General features: G+C 40.9%; 1 protein-coding gene across 3 annotated transcripts in view; it reads right to left on the bottom strand.

Moving 5' to 3' along the window:
- ints8 (integrator complex subunit 8) overlaps positions 1-13,151 on the bottom strand; it is a 113,258-nt gene that overhangs the window by 69,538 nt on the left and 30,569 nt on the right. For all 3 annotated transcript variants that reach the window (XM_041189584.1, XM_041189585.1, XM_041189586.1), the window contains exon 6: positions 4,888-4,939. In XM_041189584.1, coding sequence (XP_041045518.1) covers positions 4,888-4,939 — 52 coding nt within the window. The remainder of the gene's footprint in view (positions 1-4,887; positions 4,940-13,151) is intronic.

Here is a 13,151-nt window from a genome sequence, read left to right as displayed (position 1 = left end):
AAGAGGAGTGGCAGCCTTGCAAGTAGGAACTGGTGAGTATTTCTATTGTCCATTCTTTAATATAAGAATTGATCTTTAGTTTAGATTAAGTAACATTTGAGTATAAGTAGTAAAGTAAGGTCCCTAATATAGTTAATACACTTTAAACTAGAGGAAGTAAAACTAAAAGGAATAAGTTAAGGGTAAGTCATGGCAGGGCAGGTCAGCCACGTGGAATGCTCCTCCTGTGCAATGTGGGAAGTCAGAGACATTTCCAGTATCCAGGGCAACTACGTATGCTGGAAGTGTCTCCAGCTGTAGCTACTCGAACTCCACGTTTCGGATCTAGAGCTGCAGCTGAAGTCACTGTGGAGCATCCTGACAACACATATTTTTGTGGTTAGCGCGTGGATGGATGGTCAAACTGCAGGTAAAGAGTGCACGGGCAGAAAGGAAATGGGTGACTGCCACATAGAGTAAAAGCATTAGGCAGGTAGTGCAGGAGTCCCCTGGGTCCATCTCCCTCTCTAACAGACTTTCTGCTCTGGATGCTGTTGGGGGAGATGATTACTCAGGGGAATGCAGCAAGAGCCAAGTCTGTGTCACCACGAGTGGCTCAGCTGCACGAACGGGAAGAAAAAGCGTGGCAAAGCAATAGCGATTGGGGGTTCTATCGTAAAGAGAACAGGTGGGCGTTTCTGTGGCCACAGACATAACATCAGGATGGTATGTTGCCTCCCTGGTGCCAGGGTCAAGAATGTCACTGAATGACTGTAGGACATTCTGAAGGGGGGTAAGGGTGAACAGCCAGAGGTCATGGTCCATATCGGCACCAATGACATAGGTAAGAGGGATAAAGTCTTGAAAGCAGAATATCAAGAGCTAGCAAGTAAGCTAAAAGCAGGACCTCAAAGGTAGCAATCTCAGGAATACTCCCAGTGCCACATGCAAGCAAGACCAGGAATAGGAGAATAGACCAGATAAATGCATGGCTAGAGAGATGGTGTAGGAGGGAGCGATTTAGATTCGAGACATTGGGACCGATTCTGAGAAAGATGGGGCCTGTATAAGCTGGACAGGTTGCAGCCCAGCAGGATTGGGACCAATATCCTTGCAGGGGTATTCGCTAGTACTGTGGGGGAAGGTTTAAACTAGAGTGGTAGGGGGATGGCAATCTGCATGGTGAGACATGAGAGGAAAACAAAGAAAGAAATGAAAGACAGGAAAGAAGAAATCAAAAGTGGAAGACAGAGGGAACAAGGGCTTGAGTAAATAGGGCCATAATACAAAAAAATGTGTAAAAATGTTAAAAAGACAAGTCTAAAGGCACTGTATCTGAATGCATGGATCATTCACAATAAGGCAGATGAATTAACAGTGCAAATAGATGTAAACGGGTATGATAATGATTGCAATTACGTAGACATGATTGAAGGGCAACCAAGGCTGGGAATTGAATATCCAAGGGTATTTGATATTTAGGACGAACAGGCAAAAAGGAAAATGAGGTGGGCTGGCATTGTTCGTGAAAGATGACATCAGTGGAATAGTGAGAAAAGATATTGGCTCAGGAAATTTAGATGTTGAATCAGTCTGGATGGAGCTAAGAAGCAATAAGGGGAGGAAACATCAGTGGGAGTTCTCTTTAGGATTCCAAAGAGTAGTGGTAAGGTAGGGGCAGGCATTAACAGGAAATAGAGATGCATGTAACAAGGGTGCTGCAGTAATCACAGGCGACTATAATCTACAAATAGACCGGGTAAACCAAATTCGCGATTGTTCTGTGGTGGATGAATTCCTGGAGTGTGTACAAGATTTTTTTTTAGACCAGTATGTTGAGGAACCAACCAGGGAACAGGTTATCCTAGATCTGGTATTGGTGCAAGAACATTGGATGTAATAAATAGGAACAAGAGTAGACCATGCAGCCCCACGAGCCTGCTCCGCCATCCAATAAGATCCTTTTCTAAATAGTGGGGTTACATTTGCTTCCGTCCAATCTGCCGGGACTGTTCCAGAATCTACAGAATTTTGGAAGATGACAATTAACACATCCACTAGGAGAAGAGGTTAATTGATAATCTTCTTGTACGAGGGTCCTTTAGGAGAGAGTGTCCATAACATGATAGAATTCTTCATTAGGATGGACAGTAGTCCAATCCGAAACTAGGGTCCTAAATATAAACAAAGGAAACCACAAAGGTATTAAGGGCAAGTTGGCTAAGAAACGTTGGGGAACTTATTATCGCTAATATTTAAGGAACGAATGCAGACTGTAAAAGTTTCTATAAGCATTTAAAAAGAAAAAGATTAGTGAAGGCAAATGTAGGTCCCTTACAGTTTGCAACAGGAGAATTTATATTGGAGAACAAGGGAATGGCAGAGCAATTAAACAATTACTTTAGTTCTGTCTTCATGGAAGATGACTCAACTAACTTCCTGGAAATATTAGGGAACCAAGGGTCTAGTGAGGAGGAGGAATGGAAAGAAATTAGTATTAGTAAAAAAAAGTGCTGGAGAAATTAATGGGACTGAAAGCTGATAAATCCCCAGCGCCTGATAATCTACATCCCAGGGTACTAAAGGAGGTGGCCATGGAAATAGTGGATGCGTTGACTGTCATCTTCTAAAATTCTGTAGCTTCTGGAACAATCCCGGCAGATTGGAGGGTAGCAAAAAAAAGGAAGAAAGAAAAGAAAGAAATACAGACTGGTGGGTTAGCCTATCAGTAATAGGGAAAATGCTAGAATCTATTATAATGAATGAGATAACAGGACACTTAGAAAAGATCAACAGGATTAGACAACATGGATTTATGAAAGGGATATCATGTTTGGCAGACCTACTGGAGTTTTTTTGAGGACATAACTAGTAGAATAGATAAGGGAGAACAAGTGGATGTGGTGTATTTGCATTTTCAGAAAGCTTTTGATAAAGTCCCACATAAGATGTTGGTGTGCAAAATTAAGCAAATGGGATTGGGGGTAATATATTGGAATGGATTGAGAACTGGTTAGCAGATAGTAAACAGAGTAGAAATAAATGGGTATTTTTTGGAATGGCAGGCAGCGACTCGAGGGGTACTACAGAGATCAATGCTTGGGCCCCAGCTATTCACAATATATTTCAATGATTTGGATGAGGGAACCAAATGTAATATTTCCAAATTTGCTGATGACACAAAATGAGGTAGGTGGTGAGAGGCATATTTTCTTCTATTCATTCATGGAATGTGGACATCACTGGCTGGGCCAGCATTTATTGCCCATCCCTAATTGCCCTTCAAGGCAATTTACACAAGTTGAGTGTGGGGGGCAAATACATATCCATGTTATACTGTATCTGCTAAGTGTGAAGTTATCAACTTCGTTAAGAAAAACAGAATGGCAGAGTATTATTTAAATGGTCATAGACTGGGAAGTGCTGATGTACAAAGGGATCTGGGCATCCACGCACACCAGCCATGAAAGCAAGCATGCAAGTGCAGCAAGCAGAAAGGAAGGCAAATGTTGGCCTTCAATGCAAGAGGATTTTGGGTACAGCAGCAAGGATGTCTTACTTCAGCTGCATAGGGCTTTCGCAAGACCACGCCTGGAGCAGTGTGCGCAGTTTTGGTCTCCTTACCTAAGAAAGGATATACTTGCCATAGAAGAAGTGCAGTGAAGGGTCAACAGACCGATTCCTGGGATTGCAGAATGAGGAGAGACTGGGTCAACTAGGCCTGTATTCACTGGAATTTGGAAGACAGAAAGGATCTCACTGAAATGTATAAAATTTTGATAGGGCTGGTCATACTGGATGTAGGGATGGTGTTTCCTCTGGTTGGGGGGGGTTCTAGAACAAGGGGTCACAGTCTCAGGATATGGGGTAGGCCATTTAGAACCAAGATGAAGAGAATTTCTTCACTCAAGGAGGTGAACATGTGGAATTTTCTACCACAGAAGGCTGTGGATGTCAAGTCACTGAATATATTTAAAAAAGCAGACAAGATTTCTAATCTCTAAAGGCGTCAAGGGGTATGGGGAGAGAGCGTGAGTATGATTTTGAGATAGAGGATCAGCCATGAACATGATGAGTGGCGGAACTGGCTTGCAGGGCTGAATGGCTACCGCAAAACACTCCCAAACGTTTTCACACCCAACTGGCGGAAAATGCAACAGAACAATTAAAAATTGTAGACGATTGTGTCATTAACAAGCTCAATACCATGTTGTTTAGTAATTTTAAAATGGTGGCTGGGCTAACAATTTCCGTGCCTCCTTGCCTTCCGTGATTTCGTAGACTGGCATGCTGACGTCATATTGCCGACCCAATGTCATCATGCCCTATTTTACATTTGTTGGGGGAGGGAGATTTGAGGATGTAGAATCCAGCCCCTTGCATATATACTATCCATCACATCGAAAACCATGTGATCTCCTGGGAGAGATTAAAAGAAGGATGAAAATCCCAAGCCAAATTGGGGTAGGGGGTTGGGGAATATTTGGAGAAATTCCTCTCCAAACGATCAATGTGAATGAAACTACTCCAGGGGTTCACTAGGCCCAGAATTCCCTGAAGCAACCATCTCTTGTAAAAAGATAAAGGGTCAATCCCACAATGCAGTCCAAGATTGATTCAACAACCTAGAATACAAATCAAGAAGTTTAGCTGGGTAATGACAGCCTTAGGTTTTACAAGCGTGTAGAGTAGACCAGAGGAGGAGAACTGAAATGTCCATCTTTCCTATTCTCAAATACTTCGAAACACAAGAAGCTACAGCATTGACATTGTCTTCCCAAATTTAATTTTCTTCACCTTTTGATTGAAATGCTAGTCCATGAAAGAATTAAAAACTTTACGAAAATTTTAATATTGGCTTAACAGTATTTTTTTAAAACAATAAAGTAGCACAGTTGTGAATCTTACCACTTTTAATATGTTATCTGTCAATTCTTTTTCTTGCTGCATTTGATTCATTCTGTGCACAAGAGCAGAAAACAATTTATTTAATAAAACTCCAAATACTGGCAAAGAAATCATGAATAGGAAAAAAAGCAAGGATGAACTTGAATTGACACAGTATCTATCACGGCCTCGGTATCAAGAAATCAGCTGATTGAGGGGAGAATTTGGACCAGGGTGCTGAGCAAAAACTGTTTTCTTCGAATAGTGCTATGGGATCCTTTATATCTTTAAGATAGAACCACAGAAAAGTTATGGTGCAGAAAGGCCAATCAGCCAATCATGTCTGTACCAGCAAGAAAAGAAACTAGCTGCTCATTTTAATCCCACTTTCCAGCACCTGGTCCTTAGCCTTGCAGGTTACAGCTCTTCAGATGCAGATCCAGGTACCTTTTAAATGAGTTGAGCGTTTCAGCCTCAACCGCTGATTTAGGCAGTGAATTCCTGAAGCTCTCCACCCTCTGGGTGAAAAAGTTTTCCCTCATGTCCCCTCTAATCCTTCTACCAATCACCTTACAATCTATGTCCCTTGGTAACTGATCCCTCAGCTAGGGGAAACAAGTCATTACTGTCTACCTTATTTAGGCCCATCAATTTTGTACACCTCAATTAGGTCACCCCTCAGCCTCCTCTGTTCTAAGGAAAACACCCTAGCCTATCCAATCTTTCCTCATAGCTGCAATTTTCAAGTCCTGGCAGCATTCTTGTAAAGCTTCTCTGTACTCTCACCAGAGCAATTATGTCCTTCCTGTAACGTGGTGACCAGAACTGTACAAAAAATTCCAGCTGTGGTCTAACTGACCAGAGCCGTACAAAAAATTCCAGCTGTGGTCTAACCAGTGTTTTATACAGTTCCATCATTACATCCCTGCATTTGTATTCAATATCTCATCCAATAATGGAAAGCATTCCATATGCTATCTTTACCACCTTATTAACCTATCCTGCCAAATTCAAGGACCTGTGGACATGCACTCCAAGGTGTCTCACTTCCTCAACCCCTCTAAATATCCTCCTGTTTACTGAGTATTCCCTTGCTTTGTTTGCCCTCCCCAAACAGATTAGCACTTTTCCGGATTGAATTCCATTTGCCACTTTTCTGCCCACTCAACCATTGATATAATTCTGGAGACACCATGTATTCTCTTCACTATCAACCACATGGCCTATTTTTGGGTCATCTTCAATTTTCCCAATCATGCCTCCCACATTTATGTCCAAATCATTAATATATGCAACAAACAGCAAAGGGCCCTAAAACTGAGCCCCGTGGAACACCATTGGAAACTATTCTCTAATTGCAAAAACATCCATTGACCATTCCCCTTTGTTTCCTGTCACTGAGCCAATTTTGGATCCAACTTGCCATAGGATCTCACTTTTCTGACCAGTCTGCCATGTGGGGCCTTGTCAAATGCCTTACTAAAATCCATGTAGGCAACATCCACTGCACTGCCCTCATCAATCCTCCTTGTTACTTCCTCAAAAAACCCCCAATTAAGTTAGTGAGACATGATCTTCCCCTAACAAAACTATGCTGACTGTCCCTGATCAACCTAAGTGACAATTTCTCCTGTCTCTCAGAAGTGATTCCAATAATTTCCCCACCACTGAAGTCAGACTGACCGGTTTATAATTTTCTGGCTTATCCCTTGCACCCTTTTTAAATAATGGTACAACCTTTTCAGACCCTCAATCTTCTGGTACCTCACCTGCATCTAGTGAGGATTGGAAAATGATCCTCAGATCATCTGCTTCTTTTAACAGCCTGGGATACAATCCATCAGCCCTGGTAACTTATCCACTTGAGCAGTTTAACTTTTCATTTGAAGATTAGCACATCTACCAATGCAGTTAGTCTAGATTATATGCATTAAGTGATCTCTGTAGACTGCACACCAAAACCACAATGCAGAATTGATGAATTTTGAAGTTGTCAAAAAAATAGTAATGGTGGATATTAGGAGGGCATTCCCCCTCATGGGAGAGGCTAAAACTGGGGGCACAGATTAAGAATAAGAGGTTTCCCTAGTAAGATGGAGTATAAGGAGAATTTTTTTCTGAGAGGCTCACTTATCCGTGGAATTCTCTTCCCCAGAAAGCAGTGGAGGCTGGGCCATTCAATTCATTCAAGGCTGAGTTAGATAGATTTTTGGTAGACAAGGGAAGGAAGGGATATGATGGACAGACAGGAAAGTGGAGTTGAGACCACAACCAGATCTGCTATTTGATGAGATCATGGCTGAACAGGCTCGAAGGGCCAAATGGCCTACTCCTTCTCCAAAGTCCAATTAGTTGAAATGGAAATATTTACATTGTGCAATTAGGCATGTTCTTTTGAAATTAAAGGTGAAGGCACATTTTTAAGGTATAGTACAGGGAGGTTCAGTGGGTCTTACCTAATACACAACTGTGGTTGCATGATGCTGACACTGTAGCTTGGGGTTTCTACAACTATGCAACAACTTGCAGAATTTTATGTGCAAATTATATTCTGCATCGAGTTTCTGCAATCTTTTGCACTAGTTTAAAAAACATCTCACTAGAAGAGCCTTACAGTCAGCATGAGGGAATTAGCTTAAATGGTAGAGTGCTTGTTTGCTTTGCATGCGAGAGGTTGTGAGATCGATGCTCACACTCTCCACTTTGGTTTGGGAAGGCAATGGTGTAGTGGTATTGTTGCTGGACAATAATGCTCTGGGGACCCGGGTTCGAATCCCACCATGGCAGAGGGTGGAATTTGAATTCAATTAAAATCTGGAATTAAAAGTCTAATGACGAACATGAAACCATTGTCATAAAAACAAAAAAACTGCGGATGCTGGAAATCCAAAACAAAAACAAATACAGAATTACCTGAAAAACTCAGGTCTGGCAGCATCGGCGGAGAAGAAAAGAGTTGACGTTTCGAGTCCTCATGACCCTTCGACAGAACTTGAGACAAGTTCTTTCGAAGGGTCATGAGGACTCGAAACGTCAACTCTTTTCTTCTCCGCCGATGCTGCCAGACCTGCTGAGTTTTTCCAGGTAATTCTGTTTTTGTTTTTGTTAAGAAACCATTGTCGATTGTTGGTTCACTAATATCCTTTAGGGAAGGAAATGTCCTCCTGATATCCACCATAGTTGGACTGGCCCACAACAATGACTCTTAAATACCCTCTGAACAAGGGCAATTGGGGATGGGAATAAATTAAATGAATTAAAAAAAAAATACCCTCAAATCGAATTAATCACCATGGCAAGTTTCTGCTAACTGATCTTTGAGGGTCTAAAAACTAAGCTCATTTTTTTTTTAGGTGCAAGGACATAACATAGACATATTTTAAAACTCTGGAATATAATCTGCAATTTTCTAGGAAACTGACTACTGTACACCAGTATAACTTTTTCTGTATAGTTTTTTTGAAACATTTGAGTTATTTAAAAACAAGTTGGCCCACAGATAGTGAATTAAACACCAATTAAAATGACAAACCCATTTTCAGCTGCACCAAATTAAACTCTCAAACATATCAAGGAATTATTTTAGAGCAAAAAGAAATCTTTAAAAAAAAGTTCTAAACCACTGTACAACATGCTGGTGCATGGCAGATTTTATGTTCAGTGGTATGCAAATAAGTTTGAATGGACATTCAGGGCAATAAAAACCTCTCAAAACTAGCAACTTTGGGCACAACTTGCACCTGGATCACCAACTGCAGCCAAAGCAGAACATTCAGGCATGGGCTGATAAATGGTAAGTTACATTCATGCCACACAGGTGCAGGGAAATGACCATCGCCAACAAAAGAGAATCCAACCATCTCCCTTGACATTCAGTGGCGTTACCATCATTGAATCCCCCACTAACAACATCCTGGGGGGGTACTATTGGCCAGAAACCGACTGGGCTAGCTATATAAATACTGTGGCTACAAGAGCAAGTCAGAGGCTGGGAATTCTGAACTAACTCACCTCCTGACTCCCCAAAACCTGTCCACAATCTACAAGGCACAAGCCAGGAGTGTGATGGAATACCCTCCACTTGCCTGGATGAGTCCAGCTCTAACACTCAAGAAACTTGACACCATCCAGGGCAAAGCAGCCCATTTGATTGGCACCCCATCCAACACCATCGATATTCACTCCTTCCACCATTGACGCACAGTGGTAGCAGCAACTCATCAAGGCTCCTTTAATAGCACCTTCCCAATCCGCGACCTCTAACAACTAGAAGGGCAAGGCCAGCAGATGCATGGGGACACTACTACCTGCAAGTTCTTTTCCAAGTCTCACACCATCCTAACTATATCACCATTTCTTAATCCTGGAAATCCCCTGACGGCCTGATGTGTGCACCTACACCACAAAGGCTGCAGCAGTCAAAGGCTGCACCATCACATTCAAAAAGCTCACCATCACATTCTAAAGGGTAAGTAGGGATGGGTAATAAATGCTGACCGAGCAAGTGATGCCCACATCCTGGGAAAGAATTTTTAAAAAGGCTGCAGAAAGCTCAAGAAGGATGAGAAGGGACAGTATCCTATGATTACAGGAGATTATACAGAATCTACAGCACAGAAACAGACCATTTTGTCCAAATGGCCAATGCCAGCATTTATACTCTACACAAGCCTCTTCCTACAATTACCTTTTCCCATCCTGTCCCCATATCTTTCAGTTTCTTTCTCCATCATGCAGGAAGTCTTCTGTGGCTTTGACTAGAGTTATTTTAATGCTGCAACTAGTGCAGAAACCCAACTGTAGAGATTTAAATGTTTTTCAATAAAGGTGGGCATAAATTTGTAAGGTGACAACATGTTCATGGACTCGAGAGGAAAGCAAGGTTGGAGGCGGAGTGGTAGTTTGCACTGATACAGGGATAGATTGTGGTACTTATGAAGAGGGCCTGATGACTGTTTTTGAAAGGAAGGGGGACCATACCTGGTGAGGCAGAACTATTTACAACTTTAATTAGTGGGAGGGTGGGGGTTGGAACTCTTACTTCTTGCAAGTGTGGACAATGAAATGTATTTTCTGCTTTTTAAGCTTGATACAAACAGTTTCATTTATTGAGACATAAATGATAAAAATGCTTGTGTTATTTAAACACAAGTAGAAGATAAGCATGTCAAAAATTACTTTGGGGACCAATGCCAAAATTACACAAAATCACTATTTTGAAGAGAAGAAATGCATAACCATGAACAATTTTATTATTCCAAGAAATTTATTAGGGTAACTGCAATGATATGAACATTTAAAAATTGGCTGTGTTCATTGCCACATAATGATGAAATGATTCTACGCAGATTGCAACTTACAATGCAATCGTCAGGGTAACCACAATGAAAGGATATATTCCCCAATTTTGAGGCAGCATCCATTACAATTTTGAGAGGTGTGGCTGCTTTTTGATTTGATTTAAGACATTGCACATTTTCCAGGTCATGGCATATTTTAGAATGTATCCTACTTTTGAGATTTAATTTGTACAGATAATGGTAGAGGGTATTACTGCTCCACATTTGTATTGATTTAAAATAGTTCATTTATGTAGTGAGTCAAATATGACAACAGCAAACTCATATGTAAAGTACATTTTTGTGCAAAGTGACAAGTCCAATTGGCAGTACTGCAACTTTGTTCTTTTGGACAGGGACTTTTCTGACGTCAGGGAAGCTCTGCACAGGCAACCATTGCGGAAACCATCTTGTTCAAATATACAGACAAGTCAGTCTATCTGTAGCCTGGAGCAAGTCAGAAGCTGTTTATCTTTACTAACAGTGTTATTTATCTCAACAATTATCACTACAACAATAACTTGCATTTACATAGTGAGTTTACATACAAAATTCCCTCAGGAACTCCGGAAACTTGCTGCCTCAGAGGGTGGTGGAAGCAGAGAGGATCAATGATTTCAAAAGGAAATTGGATGGGCACTTGAGGGCTGTAAGACCATAAGATGTAGGAGCAGAAGTAGGCTATTTGGCCATACAGTATGCTCCACCATTCAATGAGATCATGTCTGATCTGATAATCCTCACCTTCACTTTCCAGCCTTTTCCCCATAACCCCTGATTCCCTTACTGATTAAAAATCTATCTACCTCTACCTAGAATATACTTAACGACCCAGCTTCCACAGCCCTCTGCGGTAAAGAATTCCGCAGATTAGCCACCCTCAGAGAAGAAATTCCTCCTCAGCTCTGTTTTAAATGGCCGACCTCTTACTCTTATGCTCTCTGGTCCTAAACTGTCCAACAAGGGGAAACAACCTCTCCGCATCTACCCTGTCAAGCCCCCGAAAAATCTTATATGTTTCAATAAGGTTTTCTCTCATTCTTCTAAACTCCAATGAGTACAGGCCCAACCTACTCAACCTCTCCTCACAAGAAAATCCCTCCATACCCAGAATCAACCTAGTGAACCTTCTCTGGACTGCCTCCAATGCCAATATATTTCTCCTTAGATATGGGGACCATAACTGTTCATAGTATTCTAGGTGTGGTCCAACTAGTGCCTCGTATAGTTTAAGCAAGACTTCCCTATATTTATACTCCATTCTTTCTGAAATAAAGGCCAACATTCCATTTGCCTTACCTATGGACTGCTGAACTTGTATGTTAACTTTTTGGTATTCATGCACAAGGACTCCCAAGTCCTTCTGTGCTGCAGCCTTTCTCCATTTAAATAATATTCAGTTCCTTTATTCTTCCTGCCAAAGTGCATAACTTCACATTTTCCCACATTATATTCCATTTGCCACTTTTTTGCCCACTCACTTAACTTGTCTATATCCCTCTGTAGACCCCTTGTGTCATCCTCAACACTTGCCTTCCCACCTATTTTTGTATCATCCACAAATTTAACGATAGTATATTCACTTCCCTCATCTAAGTCATTAATATATATTGTAAATAATTGAGGCCCCAGCACTGATCCCTGTGGCACTCCAGTAGTTACAGGTTACCATCCCAAAAATGCCCCCCTTATCCAAACTCTATCTCTATTAGTTAGCCAAGCATCTATCCATGCTAATATGCTACCCTCAACACCATGGGCTCTTAACTTATTAAGTATGCTTATGTGCGGTACTTGACCAAACGCCTTTTGGAAATCCAAATATATGACATCTACTGGTTCCTCATTATGTATCCTGCTAGTTATCGCCTCAAAGAATTCTAATAATTTTGTCAGGCATGATTTCCTCTTCATAAATCCATGCTGACTCTGCTTGATTAGATAATGTAATTCTAAATGCTCTGCTATTACATCCTTTATAGTAGACTCTTAACGTTTTCCCAATGACAGATGTTAAGCTAACTGACCTACATGTTTATTGTCTCCCTCCCTTTTTGAATAAGGGTGTTACATTGGTAGTTTCCCAATCCTCTTGGACTTTTCCAGAATCTAATGATTCTTGGAAGATTACTACCAGTGCATCCAATATCTTTGCAGCTACTTCTTTTAATATCCTAGGACGCAACCTATCAGGTCCAGGGGACTTACCCGCTTTTAGCCCCATTCGTTTCCCTAGTACTTTTTTCTAGTGATAGTTATTGTATTTATTTCCTCCCTGTCTCTGTCTTTTGATTATTTAATATTGGAATGCTATTAGTGCCTTATACTGTGAAGACTGAAGCAAAATATTTATTCAACTCCTCTGCCATCTCCTGGTTCCCCAAAATTATTTTTCTCAACCTCATTCTGTAAGGGGCCTATGTTCACTTTCATCTCTCTCTTCCTTTTTATATATTTAAAGAAGGTCTTATTGTCCGTTTTTATATTTCTTGCTAGTTTACCCTCAAAGTTTACTTTCTCCCTCTATTTTTTTTGGTCATCTTTTGTTGGTTTTTAAAACTTTCCCAATCCTCTGTCTTACCACTAATCTTTGCCACATTGTATGTATTTTCTTTCAATCTGAAACTATCCTTAACTTGCTTGGTTAACCATGGTTTGCTTATCCCCTTCCTTGAATCCTTCTTCCTCACTGGGATATGTCTTTGTGAGTCATGAACTATTTTCTTAAACGTCTGCCATTGTTCATCAACTGTTTTTTCAGATAAAATCCTATTCCAGTCCACTCCAGCCAACACTGCCCTCATTCCTTTGTAATTACCCTTATTTAAGTTTAGCACAGTTGTTTCTGATCCAAGTTTCTCATTCTCAAACTGAATGCTAAATTCTACCATACTATGGTCACTGTTTCTTAGGGTATCTTTTACTCTGAGATCATTTATTAAATTA

The sequence above is a fragment of the Carcharodon carcharias genome, chromosome 6 (genome assembly GCF_017639515.1).
Source record: "Carcharodon carcharias isolate sCarCar2 chromosome 6, sCarCar2.pri, whole genome shotgun sequence".
In the NCBI taxonomy this organism is placed as follows: domain Eukaryota; kingdom Metazoa; phylum Chordata; class Chondrichthyes; order Lamniformes; family Lamnidae; genus Carcharodon; species Carcharodon carcharias.
The sequence above is the reverse complement of the archived record's forward strand: the minus strand, read 5'-3'. Positions and strand labels throughout refer to the sequence as shown.